This window comes from Labrus bergylta, chromosome 7 (genome assembly GCF_963930695.1).
Source record: "Labrus bergylta chromosome 7, fLabBer1.1, whole genome shotgun sequence".
In the NCBI taxonomy this organism is placed as follows: domain Eukaryota; kingdom Metazoa; phylum Chordata; class Actinopteri; order Labriformes; family Labridae; genus Labrus; species Labrus bergylta.
The window spans coordinates 14,125,275-14,141,740 of NC_089201.1; the positions used below are offsets into that span (position 1 = coordinate 14,125,275).

Genomic DNA, 16,466 nt, shown 5'->3' on the forward strand with positions numbered 1-16,466 from the left:
TCTGGCAGGCGCCTTCAACACATAAAGGTGAACATAGAAAGACTCAGGAAGAGCTTCTTTCCTCAGGCTGTCCGGACTGTTAACTCCACTCTTCTCAGTTAAAAACAAAACAGAACTAAACAAAACAGAACTGTGATTACACGATGCACACACACCACACATTCCAATCTGCACATTGCACTTTGACACCCTGGACACTTTACACACTGACACTTTACACTGTTTACATTATTCCATATTCTATATTTTGTATATTCAAATATTTCTTTTTAAAATTATATTATATATATATATTATATTATATTTTACTGTATATATGTGTATTAGTAATTTGAGTGTTATTGCATGGCCTTGTGGAACAGTCTTTACATTTCACTGCACATCTGTATGAGCATGTGACAAATAAAAATCTTGAATCTTGAATCAGCTCATCTCTTGCATTGTGTAGAAACTACGTCGACTAATTCAGCGTTAAGTAAACTCACAGTATAAACTCCGTCATCGGTGACGCGCTTTGAGTGTGGGTTAGAGCACGCAAGAGGTAGAGAGCGAGCAGGAAGACAGGGAGGCGTCTGATTGGTTCATCAGATTGGTACCTCGTGGTAGACATTGATTGAAGTTTTTACAGGCTTACAACTGATACAGATGACGGATTTTCTTTGTTCCTTTTTCAGAGAACATGAGTTATTAATTTCTGTCAGGACCTAAAGACTGTGGATCCGGAGAAAATTACCAACCCTGCCTTTAATACGGTACAAAATTTCAAAATAAAAGCCTAACTATTTTTATTTTCCAATGGGAAAAAAAAAAAGATTTTCAAACCTGTTGTTAAAAATGTGATTAATCACGATTGACTATCGAAATTCAGTGATGAATGGAATTTTAAATGTGTCTCAACATTTCAACTTGAAAAACACATCATGTATCAGTGAGCTGTGTGATAACACGCCATGCTTCACCTGGTGCAGCCACAACACACTGGCTCTGAGATACACACACATTTACACACACATGCAACTTACAAAGCTGAGCCTGAACCCATCAGCTGTGAAGATAACACAAAGGTAATATCATTGAGTTGTTATGAAAGAGACATTTTACAAAAAGTAGTGCTCAGTCTGAGACGACAGCAGGTGATATCTACCTTGTGTGTGGGAGCTTTGGGACTGAACGGGCTGAACATCTCGTCTCCGTCCACGCTGGACGTACTCAGGCTCTTCATCCTCTCCGCTGCCTCCATCCTCCTCCTCTCGATGTCCTCCTTCATCCGCCTCCTCTCCTCCTGGGACATCAAGTCACAAACACAGTTCAATGCTACAGCTTCACCTCTAAAGCACGCTGGGAAAAAGTGTAGCACACATCCTCGAATACAACAATTGTTTACCTCCTCTCTGGCCAGCCGCTGCTGCTCTTCCTCCTGCCTCCGTCGCTCCTCCTCCTCTCTGACTCGACGTCTCTCCCCCCTCCTCCTCTTCAGCTCCTCCAGTTCCTGCTCGGCCTCGGCCTGCCTGTGTCTCAGCTGCTCCAGCTCTTGGCTCCCCTTCTGCTGGAGGCTCTGCCGGATCTTCTCCAGACGCTGCTCCGTCTCCAGGATGGCCTCCGACTCCTCCGGCTCCATGCTTCTGCTACACATCGAGACATCAGTGAGTGCAATGTCCCAAGCTAAGTAGAGGGACATTTCCTGCTTTTTTAACAATCAAGTGAGTGACATGACAATGTTCCCATGACAACCTGGCTAGCTTCATATATTATCCTATAAAAGGTAGCCTACAGGTGTATCTATCATTTAAAAAGGTCAATATTCAAGAGCTACAAGTGAAACCCACCTGGTGGTTCGTTTGGTCTTGCTCCTCATGTGTGATGTCACTTCCTGGTTGGTCGCATCTCTGTTGGCATTGCTGTGTTTCGGCTCTTTTTGAAGGAAAACCTTGGATGTGTAGGAGATCTTAACTTCTTTTCTTGTCTCCACCTGAACGTAAAAAAACTTTTGTCATCCCAGACGTGCCAACTGAATGATAAGAAATACTTTAAAGGAAACGCTTTTGTTAGTTCAGTCTTGCTCTAAATGAGGACTACACGGTGCTACCCGACCAATCATCACGACCCACAAAGGAATGGGGGTGGGGCTAGACAACACCAAGTAAGAAAACCGGAAACAAAAAAAAAAAGTTGCTGCCATCGCTCTACAAACTTTTCCTCTGTCTCATCTCGCAGCACAAACTTCATCATTCTTTGCCGTCTGGTTTGTTTGCGCTGGTGACTTTGGCATGTGCAGAGATCGCTCTACTCGCATTGGTCAATATCACTGAGGTGATGAACACATTGTAGAAGACTGGAAAAAATTCAAACATGCTACACTTTCTGTCGGGATGTTGTTAGGTGTACCTGACGTGGTTATTATTTTGGCTCACTGTGAGACACTGCACGGGATAATATTATTTATTTTCGGGGTCAATGGGTCCAAAAACCCAACGTCTGCCAGACTAAGGGCCTTGCCTGACAAAGACTGACTCTGCCTGGTTATGATTGACCGACTATACTCTCATCAGATGATCTCATTGTCACTTTAAATAGACTCAGACTTGTTCTGAAAGGTCTCAGGTTTGATCATGACTTGTTCTGAATGATTGAGCCGTTTTGAAACATCCCGGTGGTTCAAAGAGAAACTCTTACCTCTGCGTTTGGCCTTTGACTTTCCTCCCTCCTTCTCATCATCACCTCCTCTGTCTTCCTCTTCTCCTCTTCTTCCTCCTCCTCACTCTCCTCACGTTCCTTCCTCCTCTCCATCTCTATCCTGCTCTTCTCTCTCTCCTCCTGCTCCTGTCTCTGCGCTCGTCTGTGTGCTGCGTTTGAGGCTTTTGCAGGTACGATTTTGTTTGTGGTGACCTCCTCTTCCTCCCCCACCTCCTGGCCTCCCTGGCCGAGCTCCTGCAGACGCTGCTGCCTCCGTTTCTCTTGACGCTGAGTCCAGTCGCTGAAGCCTTCGTCTTCCTCCAGAGACGGGGAGCTGCTCGGCTTCAGACCATCATCGTACCTGAGGACCAAACAAGTGGAGTAAAGATATCTTACCTGACGTCAGGGAAACAACGCAAAACACCAAATAGTGGCCGACAGTTTAACAACAACATTCAACAAGCCCCCATGAGGGGTGGAGATTTGACAAGTTGACCTTATGCTGAATTTCTTATAATGAGCATTAAATACAAATACGTGAATGTGTTCTTCTCAACGACAAATAAATGACTGAAATAGAGAAAGACATACATCAGGCTCCTTGTCACTCTGAGAACTGGGAATTTGTGGCTCTGCACGTCTTTGTATAAACTCTTCATCCTTGAACACTGAAGCTTCTGCAGCTCAAACATGCAGAATACACAAAGTCGTTATTATCTGATGTTTAGAGCCTCGATTCAGAGCTGAATTACAATGCTGTTTGATGAAGTGATGTAATTATTGTGCACATGTTTCGGCCCGTTCCCCTCGCTGAACAGAAGAGATCAAAGTGTTTGTTTTGTGTTCCCGGGAGCTGGCAGAAAGGAATTCACTCCACATTCTCCACATGATTAAGACACTCGGCTCGGCCCCACTGCATGATGGGAGTCTCTGCATGGTCTCACAGTGGCTAATCAGCCTTAACCAGCAGCGATGTTTCTGTTTCTGTGTGAAGTCGACACCTGCACACACAAACAGAAACCCAAACCACGATTTGACATGCTGTCTCAGAGCTCCTCAAAACATGTCTGTGAAGTTTCTTGTTCTAAATCCACTCTGATCCTGTATTTGATCATGTCTATAAACCCCTCTATTTCAGCCCTGCTCAGAACAGGCTGTTTCTGTGTCTGTACCTTTAAATATGTAAATGAGCTGTGTCTGACCACGCCCCCTCTCTGGAAGGGCTTGGGTGTCTCAGGCTTTCTCGCTCCATGTCCTATATTGTTTACGGTGAGAAGGCAGACTCAGAGGGCAGAACAAACACCTAGCTGTGGGAGTGTCACCCACCTGGGGGAGGAGTTACTGCCCTTTGTGATGTCATGAAGGGAAAATCTCCAAACGGCCTGTTTGAGCACACATTTTCTGAAAAGTGGAGCAGGCAGAAGACGGAGAGGATGGACTTTTCACATCATTGGGGGGTTTGTAGACGGACTAGAGACACATATTAGTAGAGGAACATTGGGAAGTGTGTTTTGTACAATGTGTGACCTTAAAACACTTGGAAATCAGCTTTGTTTGACCGCTTGACATGAGGATCTCATTTGTTTGGTGACTGAAGCTAGATAACATAAAGATAACCAAGGTTTGTTGAACTCGTCTCAGGAATCAATTCCGACTAACACATCAACATCTGTGGATTCAGACTCTGCCATCACCTGACCTCTGACCTCCTCACAGGTGGGAAATCAAACAACACACTGTGTAAAAACAGCATTACATCACCGCTGCTAAGCGCACAGAAAACATTTAAATTACAGGCTGCAGAGGAGCTGCACATCGGGTCGCTGTTGCCTGAAAGCAGCTGAGATGTGACGGAGGAGAAGGTGCTGAGGTGTGAGCTGTAATTAGGTTTTGTGAAATTAATGATCAGCAGCAGAAGCACAAGCTTTGACACGGTGGAGGTTAGTAGTAAACATTCTTTGGAGGCTGTGTAATGAGAAGGCAGCTGCATGTTTCGTCTTCACATCACCACGGTGGGAGGGAAGAGGTTATTTGCAGCCTGTCCCAATGGAAACATGTGTTTTATGTAACCAGACATGCATGAAACCTGTAAAACATTGAGGTGGAGGAGGGAGAGCTTCGACGCACAGCTGGGGAATGTGACGAAAAACTCTTTAAAGTCGCACACATCACCACCAGAACCAAAAAACAACAACAGTCCTACATTCAGCGGCTCGTACAGGAAGTCGTTGGACACTGGGGAAATTAATGAAAAATGGGTCTGCACTTAATAACTTCCTTGGTTCTCATGATTACACAGACGAGGAATTTAAAGACTGTTTGATGTCACGTTTGCATTCTTTTGGGGAAAGAGTGTTTCAGGCTATAGACATGATTTATACAATTTTAAACTTTTAAACTAGAAAAAATTTAAACAATTTTTAAACTCAGGAGGATGAGATGACAAGCGCAGCCTGAGCAGAAGAAAGATCAGGGCTTTTCTACCGCATAGCGGACAGACGGTCTACTGTGCATCCAAAAAGTAGCTATTTCCCGACTCTTGTTTCAGTCACCTAGCAACATGCTCCTTTGCTTTTTGCTCATGTGCGCTCCCCTTCTTCTCTGCGCCCTACTCCGCGGCGAGCGCAGCGCACACGGCGTCCTATCTGAAAGGCCCTTGATGGTGCATACGATTAGAAGTGGATGCTTAAATTCAACTGAGTATATATTAAAAATAAAATAAGTTGCGCTAAATATGTGCGAAAGAGTGAAAAAGGTAGAAAACAAACAAATGTTCAATTGCCTGTTCTTACATATTCTCGTCTGCTGGCGTCTCGTTCTCCAGTGAAGACTCTCCCTGCAGCAGGCCGCCATCCGTCCAGCTTGAAGTCTCGCGAGCTCTTCGTCGACGCTCCCGCTCCACCTCCTCGGCGTCCTCAATGCTCCTCTGAGCCGTCAGTCTAAAGAAAAGTAGATGTATTGGAATATTAAGATGAGTCCCTCAATATGTCGCTCACCACGGTGCAAAGAGGTCAACATCACATCTTAATTTTTAAAGTGATGCTACCAATGAGCCTTTAACCTGCATTCTCTCTAATGACCAGCAGGGGGCGACTTCACAGGATGCAAACGAGAAGTCTGTTTGTGTAGACGTCTATGGGACCCTGAGCATACATTCAGTTGATCTTTATAATCAGTTTCCATTTCTTTTTGCTGGAAGCTTTTGTGTTCTGCTTTTAATGCCTTCTTAATATTTCTTTGTTTGTATCTGTGCGGACACAAGTTGCTTCTGTTGTTTTATGAAAATAAAGATCTATTCTATTCTTCAAATCTCAAAAATAGGAGAGAGACTGAGGCCTCGTCCACACATAGGTCGGTACTTTTTTTCTGTTTTACTTTTTTTTCTGTGCGTTTTGGCTTTTCTTACGCAAACTGCATTTTAGGTCACTGACAACGACCCTTTATTAAACTCCTTCCAGAGTAAAGATGTTCAAAAACTCTGTTCTTAAAACATCACACTGTGCCCTGGTTTCTCCTCCATGTGATGTCATCGTGCGACGCTGTCACTTTTGTTAACATGTGATTAGTGCGATGGCAGAAGTAACCAAACTAGCGCTGGTGCTAACGTTGCTAACTGGACTTTTTGCACGCTCACACATACATACAACAGTTTCTCTCCCACTATGAGGACAGAGACGACTGATTGGACCACGCAGGTCACTGCTGCTTAATAAAACACTCCAATGACACAAACCACACGGCCAACGTTAGAGGTTTTGGACGTGACCCACGGGTAGGACTTTGGGTTGGTGAATGAAATGATCATTGCAGAGGAGAGGGGTGTCAAGGACATTGTTGTTGTTTTTGAGTGAGCTGCTTCACCCCCACACTGAAAGACATAAAGTAATATTATCGCCTGTAAGTGTTGTCAAAAAAGTTGTTTACTTGGCGTGCTCATGACAGCAGTGACTTCCTGTGAGAAGTTTTTGAGAACTTAGCATGTGTGGACGGGATTTTCTTTTAAACAGAGGAGGAAAACCTCTGTTAAATAAAATACATGCTGACATGTGGACTAGGGCTCAGATCCTTAAATGTGTCCTGGTGTTTGGCTTCTGTTGTCGTTATCCTCAGAGGAGGCGGTTTGAGCTCTAACACGTCAAAGAGCTCAAAGTGGCTGCTCAGGAGTTGAGTTACTAAACTCACATGTGGCCTCAGGGTCACTAATAGATCCCTAATGGCTCTCAGGCTCCATCTGTTCCTCCAACCCCAACTCTCTTCAACAGAGGAGTCGATATAGGTGGGAGACACTTCGACCTCTGACCCTAACTTTCATTCCCACACCTCCTCGGGTCCAGTTAACAGGAAGGTACGAGCTGCAGCATTGCCTCCTCTTTTTGTTGTTCTTGTCCTCTTGACCTAACAGGTTATGGTATGACAAGGTTTTGCTAAAAATATGTTTCAACGAAATTTAAGTGGTTAAATAAAAAAACATTAAAAAGCAGTGATTGCTTGTTTAAAACTGTTTTAAAGCTTTTGTAACTGGTTAAATATGTGAACTGCTTTTGTCTTCTTTTTATGTTTTTAATGTTTAAGGTCGATCTAATAGAACACTAACTTTTCAGTAGGTAGACTCGTGTCTCTGTCATGTCCACAGAACTCCCCAGTCCCATTTTTTCACCACTATCTAACTTTGGCAGCCGGCCAAACAAAATCTGAATCTGAATCTGTCAAATTAAGACGGTAACTCCTGCCGTTTATGGCTTCAGCATAACTATGCGACATCTTCGATCTCTGATCAGCTGGAAAAAAGAGCCAGCTTTAATGCAAAGAGTGAACAATATGTCAAAGTGTGGGCGTTGATTTAAAGGCACTGATAACCTCTACAGCCATCGGCATCACATCCTGCTCTTCCTCTAGTTTCTCCCGCTGTCCTTCCATTGCGGAGGTGGAGGACGAGCAGAGAGGAAATGAGGGAAGAGACGGAGGTGAAGAGGCCGGAGAACAGCTGGATGTGAGTCAGGAGCTCTCTGATAGAGGCTCGGTGAGGTAGAGGGAAAATACAGAGCAACGGTGAGCACTGCTCCAAATACAACAGCAGTTACATAAAATATCTGGCTTTCTATGAGAACCAGCGGTGTCAATGTCTTGTTCCCGTTTTTTATGCCAAATTATATGGTTATAGATGATGGCACTAAAATATGTGTGTTTCATCTGACCGTTCATCCTAAGCAGCACCTTTCATGACTGAATGCAAACAATGCATTTCCTCGATCATCCACTAGAGGCTGGCTCAACTAGTGAGTCATTCCCCATAGAGTCCCATGTTAAAATGTCCAACTTTACAACAGAAATAAACATGTTTACAGCCTGGTACAAAAACAGTTTTGATTTCTAGCTAATTTCTCTTTTCATGATAACCGTGCAGGTAGAATTTTGGACGAGACCCAGTCGGACTTCGGGTTTGTGGGACAACTTTGAAAATGAAATGGTCATTGCAGAAGATCCTAGTGAGCTTCCACCAGAAAAGGCCTCTCACTATAAACACAGTTGTTAATTATCTTATTAGCATGATAATGTTATCATGTTAGCCTCCGGCACAGACTATACAGCTTTGATAACAGGTGTTTACTAACCCCTCCCTCCAAAGCCAACTCCACCCTCTTTACCAAATATGGCCACAACAAGATGGCGGCAGAGCGGTGGCGTCAAAGCTGAATTCAAATGCTTGATGTTACATTGGCTGCATCCGTGCATTCAGTGGAAATGCAGCAGTACAACACCAAGACTGTAGCAGCATACTCGCAATGCATCATTTGGATATGTAGGCAGTGTAAGCATGACTAGAGTATAGCACACAATGAAAAAAGCTATAACTTTTTTTTTTAACCTTTACCATTATACATGATTGGACAAAAGACATGGCAAACATTCTTCAACCACTGAGGTAGGATTTTGTGTTTCTGTGTTTGTAAGTTTATTCTGAGGTTTCTAGCTGTTTGGGAGTTGGACACATAAATCTGAGCTGAACCCGCCGTCCTCTGCCCTCTCATTACGTCTCCTTTCTGTAATAAGCGTTGTGGGATTCTGTCATACCTGGCACCGGCTCAAACATCTGATTCACACTGAATGATTAATCCCCCTCAGAGGGATTTTAAAGCACCAGGATTACCGGCAGCTTCACTTCCTCCTCCCTGTCCTGCACGTTATCAAAACTTTTACTCTGTCTGGACTGTTTCAGAATAAAACCTGTCCTCTCCGTACCATTACACGATGAAGACAACTTTCACCTCCTCTACGGGAGTCTGGAAGGGTTTTTTTGTCTGTTAATTCCTGTGTTGTTGTTTCTCTGTAAAGTGACACCAAAGACAAGACCGAGCACGCCGACGCCAACAAAGCTTCCTCGTATAAAAGCTGACAAAGTGCCCCAGAGCCCTGGAGGTCTGTGTGAATGAAAGGAGGTTTAAACCCTTAAGGATGATACACCTGAGCTGAAAAGTCAACAAAGAGCGAGCAGGGGAGACCAGAAAAGGGCTAGTGAGATCGAGGAAACAAATAAGAACTCGCAATAAAGACTTAAAGAAACATCTTTAAACGTCTCTCGTTTTCTGAAAATGTCACTTTATATTATAGAGATATTTAGAGGAAAAGCCGCACATGTTTTTTTAAGTTTCACTGGGACAGTTCCAGTTGTATTGAATCGTGAGGAAAAAGAAAATGACAAAATGTTGGACTGTTTATTTAAACAACAAACAGATCCGAGTGTTTTGGCGAGTTGGAGGATTTGTCGCAGAAACTTTCATCTCTGGGATCTCCAGAGAAAGAAGCAACAGAAACACAGCAGATGAAAGCTGCACCACCTGCCAGCAGCCAACATGAACCACCTGAACTAAATCATTGTGGCGCTCTGATCTGTCTGCACTCGTTCACGCTGCCGCTTTATTGTCCGGCGACGATTCACCGGAACGAGAGTGAAAGAGGGATTCACTGCCGGGAGGAGAAAGGTTGAAAGTATTAAGTCCTCAGCTGCTCTTTTGTGAGCGAGCATGCTGTCATCGACGGGTTGACTCGGCTGAATGACACAGTAATAACACGTTTCCTCCGCGCCTGGACGCCTGCCAGGCTCCGTGGGACACAGGAGGACGGTGGGAAGACGCTTGTGAGATGAAGTCACTGTTGGCTTGGAACAAGTCGGGGCAAAGCGGAGGGGACTGAATCACTCAGACACGACAACACAGAGACGCAACCTTCTCAGCTCTTTCCTCATAACCTCGTCTGGTGAAGTCGGGGACTTTTTTTTCTGTGAACAGCTGTAGGGGTCAAAGTGCTGTTTTACTTCTTGTCGTCACGGCTTCACCATGACGTCTGTAACTAATCACTGTTTTTAAAAAATCAACAGAAATATAAAAAATATTTATGGGCCAGTCGAGCAGTTACAACTGAAATATTGCAAAAGCCAAAATGGAATTTCACAAAACGTTGAGCAGTCGTCACAAAACCAGATTTATAGCTCTGCGTTGAATCTACGCTGTGGTGGCGTACGCCGTCGTTAGCGCTACATGTGTGAGCGTTGGTGTGTCTGCAATACTCTGCAACGCTACAAACGCTATTGGTGGTGTGATTTCTATACTAGATAGTTTCCTGCATGCTCTGCTTGTTTGTTTCAAGAAACCATGACAACTGAAACAGAGCGTTAACATGGCAGTGGTATAATGCACCCACCAGATAAAACAGGCTTACAGTCTGCGTTGTTTCGCAGCCTAGTAACATTTTTGAGGAGCTGCACATCAGGCTGCGTACAAAGGCTTCTACATGGGTACAAGGCTACGCTTAGACGAAGAAGAAGTCTATTCTAATCAGATGTAAGATATCAAATTTGATCTGAATCTAGAAATTATGTTTAAGGGGGCTATATGCAACTTTCAAAAACACTGCGTTTGTAGCGATACCTTCCTTGAGCTTTTGCGGAAAATACGACCCGGGAAAACTTTTTATACAAGCAACACAGATAGACAGTGAACATCTACTTTTTCACATCAGTTAACCGTTCGCTTATTAATGGGCGATAAAAAAAGATTTATACTTTAAAAGTTACATATAGCCCCTTTAATTAAAAAAAAAGGATTACAAAATACGATAAGATCAGAAAATCTCATCTTTGTTTTTATCTGAATAAATCCTCAACTTTGTGACGTTAAAAACGTTTGAGGAGGGTCGGGATAGCTTTGATTTCTCGGACAGATTATGACCAGTTTAGGTTATAAGTATTTACTCTCCTGACGCTCGTCTCTTAAACATCTCTTTGATCCATGATTCTAACCTGTAAGCAAACAAACTTGCAGGACTCTTGTGTTCAGGTACGTTTAGGCAATGAGCTGCAGCAGATATAAACTCTCTATAAAAGCTCACAGTTATATCTGAGGGCTTTAAGGAAATTATCTGTTCTTTGTCATTTTCAAAGCAGTCGCCTGAGCTGTCATAATGTGCTTCTTATGAATCTCTATTTTCACACAGAAGTCGATTTGAAGTGGAGCGCACGCTTCAGTCTTCATGCCATCGTGTACTTTTCCAAAGATAAAATCCACATGTGGCACAGCTGCTGGCTCAGAGCACTGCCAACTAAAATCCACATCAAGCAGAGAAAGTCCAGTGAAATATGAAGAAGACAGAAAAAACATTGTGTTGGGTATTTCGACATATCTCAGCCTGAGGTCTAAATAAAACAGTTTGGAGGTAAAACGTCATCTTCAAAGTATTTCCAGCACTGCTACACATGCAGGTCAAGTGAAAAGTTTGTTTGTCCAAAAGGAGCTGTGAACATTTGGTAAGTCTTGAAATAGTTTATAGTTCAGAAGTTAGCGCACCAAATGTCTGTAGCCCGCTGCTCTGGCTCTACTCCAGGCTACATTACCTGCTATTAGCACAACACATGTCAATCTTCCACCAACCTGTCTGCTGTCTAGTGTCATTCTAGATAACATTGTAGGTAGCTTCAGTGTTTAGCCAGCTCTGTGTCGGTCTGTAAACCTTTCTGTGTTCTAACCTCTCTTCATTTTTCAAAAATAAAAAACTATGAAATGTTGCTCAGACACTCAAGTGAAGAATGAAGTGAAGAGTAATTTAGCAATCTGTTGCTGCGGTTGCTAATGCTAAGCTACCATAACGAGAGCCAGAGAGAGAAAGCCAGATCAACAAAATCCATCCATTATCTATACCGCTTGTCCTGTTCAGGGTCACAGGAGGGCTGCAGCCGATCCCAGCTGTCATTGGGCAAGAGGCGGGGTTACACCCTGGACTGTTGACCAGTTAAATAGCTCAACAACACAACAACAAAAACAACAATTTCCAGCAATGCGTGAATATCAACACCACACCTCTTTTGCAACGAAGCATTTCCCATTTCAGAGCCAGGTTGTCCACTAAAACAGGATTTATTTTCAGGGGTTACCTGTCAGTCACATACTTTACCCCAAGCCAAAAAATTGGACATAAAGGGTATAATTAACTGCTTAGCTCAGTTAGCTAAGTGTGAAATTCTGTATAATAGGTTCAGATATTCCCACATCGACAGCTCATGATCATCACTCTAAAGTGTAGAGATAAAAACATGTTGTCTGCTCCCACAGATATGACTCCTGGAAACAGGAAAACCTTCTCTGTTTACTTTCCCTCTGTCCCTGAAATACAGACAACCAGCAGAGAGATGGAGAAGGGGGGCAGTTCAGCGCCCCCATCACTCATCAGCTTACTCCACCCTGCTGCCGACTGCCCCCAAAAACATTCCTCAGCCTCTTATCTCCCCTGTATCGTAAACAGTGAGGACACCCACCCATTTTTGAAGGGGATTCAGGGGTCCGAGGTCACAGCAGTCTGTTTGTTTTGAAGCAGGTATGCCTCCTGGGTGACATCAACGTTTCTGATTAAAAACAGCCCTGCTGCATGCCTGCCTTGACCCAACATGATGAACAGCACACAATCTGATAAGAGCTGGGCTCCAGTCAGCGAGACTTTCAGATGATGTGGAGTTCAGTTTGTGTTGGGATAATGCTCGGGGAGTTTGGGAGGTAAATGTGCAAAACACCCTCCATCAAGAAGACCATCATTCACCGTTGACTGATTTGTCAATGGAGTCTCGGGGGCACCTTGAGGAAGGTGATGTAACAGCTGTTTCTTGTTCTGTTGGGATGTTTTCTGTAATGTTACAGACTCAAAATCTGTCCTGGTCTCAAGACCACTTTTTGAAGGTCTCGTCTCTGCATCGAAAGCATTTTGACTTGGTCGGGTCTCAGGCTGGGCGGACTTTGGATTTTAAATCAAGACCGGTCAAGACCACCACTGCCAGGCTATTTTTCCACGTAATTACTGTGATTAGAAGGAAAACTTTTTAAAAGAACAAATAACTTCAATTCATTTATAGTTTGACTCGCCCTCTCTGGTTAAGTCTGCAACCTTCCCACCCCCCGCACACAAGATGATGATTTTTCAGAGATATTTATGGTCTTGGTTCTGTCTCTGATCACTCTCTCGGGAATGTCTTGGTCTCGGTTAATGTGGTCTTGACTACAACACTAACAAACACTTCAAACAACAATCTGAGGCTGTTTCTTTTAAAAGAGGGAGAGTGTGTTCAAAAGTCTGGACCCCTTGTGAATATCCTTGGAAAAACTGATAACATGTAAAACAAAGTTCCTCTCAAATCACTCGCTCCTGCATAGACCAACAGAGAGACAGGCACAGCGGGTCCTTCTGATCACTTCAATCAGAATTTCAATCTGCAGCATGTTTATGAGCCCAACAGCTCAAAATGTAAAAACAACCTTGCACAATGTCTTAAGTTTCAGAATGAATCACTCTGTGTGACAAGCACGATGATGGATGTCAAACATTGGAGGTTAACTTGCTGACGTTGTGTTTTTGCTGCAGGCTTTGGGAGTGATGTCATTGTTTCTGTCAGCTCCTCCAGACTGATGCCATCTGCAGAGCGAGACGCCCGCCGCCACTGCAGCCCTCGCCGCCTCCTCCAGCTGTTATCTGCTTCATAAACACACACCGCCCGACCACTGATCTCACCGTGACTCAGAGGTTTACACAGAGCTCGCTGGTTGTGACATCTTCACACACATCGCTGACACATCCTGAATGTGATCGCACAGTAACGAATCACAGGCTGTTACACAATGTGTGACAAATCCATGCGTAGGATTCTGACTGGAAAACTTTTTAAATTTGATGAAAAGTTACAGAGAGGAAAGACTATATGGTTTCATGTTGAAGATTTAGCATCTGATGAATCTCCCAGGCGCAACATTCAGCTGCTTCCACCAGAATCAATAAATAAGAAACAAAGGAAAAACACTTCCTCATGTTAACAGAAAGGCACATACCAATGCAAGACAACACATCATATATTGCACAAGATCTGCAAAAACACAGCATGAGAGATGAGTTTTTAAAGCGGTTCAGTTTACTCCACTTAATCTCAGAGTGGAGGACATGAGACGGGTCAGACAACACTCTCTGTGCCTGCCTGAGAACAGACAAAATTGGCAGTTGCGACTCTGGAGTCTGTTGGGGCCCCCCTGGCAAAAATCAATTGGGGGCCCTCCAACCAGCGTTCATCACCCTCATGTCTGCCAGCATTACTCCTCTCCCTCTTTTGTCTTTGTTGACTGTCATTGGAGATCTTTGGTTTTCACAGGAATAATGCATGCAACGCTTTGCAGGGCAACAAGAGTGAGTGGAATCAGATGGGGCCCCCTTAGGGAGGTCTCCTACTTTCATTGCAAAATTTGCACATTTTGCGACTCTGCTTTGATTTAAATTTGTCAGCCCTCAGCTGTTGCCTGCCTCGCCTGTTGACCAGCAGCGCCTCTGAAAGTAGGACAACATGTGTGATTGTAAATGTCCCCGTGTGAACACAGAGCAAACTATGATGCAACAATGTGACAAATCAGTGGATGATTCAGACCAGAGCAAACGAACTAGAGGTGTGAGACTTTTTGACCATCTCTATAAGTGAGTCAACATAAAGGAGCCCTGATAAGTCAGTGTCCAATCACGCAGTCTGGATGCTCTTTATGACTTCATGAATTGAACAGAAAATGACAGAAGATTTATTTTTTAATTCCCACATCACGGTGAAACTAAAGCAGCAGGATGAGCTCTGATGATCTCAATCCGCTGAAAGCTGACACAGGATGAAAAAAAACTTTCCCCTGAAGACAGGATGTGTCACCGCCTGAAATCTACCACAAAACAAAAGACTGACTCGAGAAACTTTTCACCTTTGACACAGGTCACCGACACCACTTCCCCCTTTTTTTTTTCCTGTGAGACAGAGAAGCTTCAGGCGTCCCAGTTTGACCCTGAAAAGCACTCTTGACATTTCCAGTTATTAATCCACTGATGAAACTACAAACTGTGCTTTAAAGTGAAAGTAAAGATTTCTGAGTGGAGAGGATTTTGTAATACTGCTCCTTTGTTATGATTAATCCAGGCGTAGAGAGGTAAGTCGAAACCCCAAATCCCCCCAAAATCCTGCGTGACCCAAAACACTCCCAGTAATCCCACTGTTCCCATTGACACATACATTTTTAGGGCACAAACACGCTCCTGTTTTTCCTCCTGTGCAGATATGAAAAGCTTTGTTCCTGCACATCCGAGGGGGGAAATTCACCCTCCCAAAAAGTTCTGTACAAGATAAATAATGAGAGTCAGCTGAGTGTGTGTGTGTCTTTTAAAGTTTAAATATTAACCTCTGCTGCTTCTTTCTGTGTGTACAACAGGAACAAACAGAAACCAATCGACCACATACCTCATCAGGTTTTGTAAACCCTGTTTACTGGAGTTTCTCCTCAGCAGAGCGTTGGACATGTTGGCCTCCTTTTCTTCTTCTACTGTCTTTTCTTCTTCTTCTTCTTCTTGTCCTCTCGTAGAAACAAAACAGGTCAGCTGCCCTGTGAGAACTTTCTCTCCTCTTCTTTTGTCTTCTTCCACCTCGACACTGAAGGCAGCTTCTGTCCTCCGCAGCCCGGAGCTTTAAATGATATGTTGTGTGTGTTGCAGAGTTGAAGCCTCTTCTAGTGGTTTCACACACACACTCCCTCTCTTTTCTAAATCACACACACTTCTCTCCTGAAATGCTCGTTGGGGAATGTCAGCGAGGCTCGGAGTGACTCCCTCCTCTTTCTCTCTGTTGGAGGCTGGGTTTTCAGTCATTACACCCGTCCCCCCTCGTCCTCACACACTCACACACACACCTCACCCCCCTCCCTCTGTCCTACATGTGGTTTTCATTGAAGAGCTCTGAGCAGCGGGGCCCAACATCTCTCACTCTCTTTTTTTTTTTGCAGCTTTTCTCTGTTATGTCGGCTTATGTGGGCTTCCCTGAGGGGGGAATGAAAGACGACACCCCCCACCCCCAGTCCCCCCAGAACCCACAACTGAATCATCCCCGATCCCCTCCCCGACATTTCTATCTCCCTCCAGAAGATAAGCCGAAGACAGCACAAGGAAAACTAAGTCAGAGATGTGGGGGGGTTGTTCCTCTCTCCGCTGCAGGTCTGAAAATATCAACATCAAAATGTTTAAACACTCAGATAAGTTAACCTAAAGAATAAATACAGAAAGCTGTAATAGTGTAAATATTGGTCAAAGTAGAAGTACTGGCAATAGACAACCAGCTTCATGCCTGTATGTTGAGTTCAGAGCTGAAGGCGGGCAGTTGTTAGCCTAGCTTAGCATAAACACTGGAAACAGAGGTAAACAGCTAGCCAGGCTTTGGTTTAAAAACAAACAAATGCATCTTCCAGGTCTTT

General features: G+C 44.0%; 1 protein-coding gene across 2 annotated transcripts in view; it reads right to left on the reverse strand.

Moving 5' to 3' along the window:
• lsp1a (lymphocyte specific protein 1 a) overlaps positions 1-15,852 on the reverse strand; it is a 30,453-nt gene extending 14,601 nt beyond the window's left edge. Inside the window, exons 1-6 of one of the 2 annotated variants that reach the window (XM_065956820.1) lie at positions 15,464-15,852; positions 5,466-5,612; positions 2,674-3,034; positions 1,827-1,969; positions 1,385-1,622; positions 1,145-1,282 (exon numbers count right to left, since the gene is read on the reverse strand). In XM_065956820.1, the coding sequence (XP_065812892.1) occupies positions 1,145-1,282; positions 1,385-1,622; positions 1,827-1,969; positions 2,674-3,034; positions 5,466-5,612; positions 15,464-15,522 (1,086 nt within the window). In that variant the 5' untranslated portion in view covers positions 15,523-15,852. Of the gene's footprint in view, positions 1-1,144; positions 1,283-1,384; positions 1,626-1,826; positions 1,970-2,673; positions 3,035-5,465; positions 5,613-15,463 lie in introns of both variants that reach the window. The other variant, XM_020634992.3, reaches the window with a different exon arrangement.
• Between the last annotated feature and the right edge of the window lie 614 nt (positions 15,853-16,466).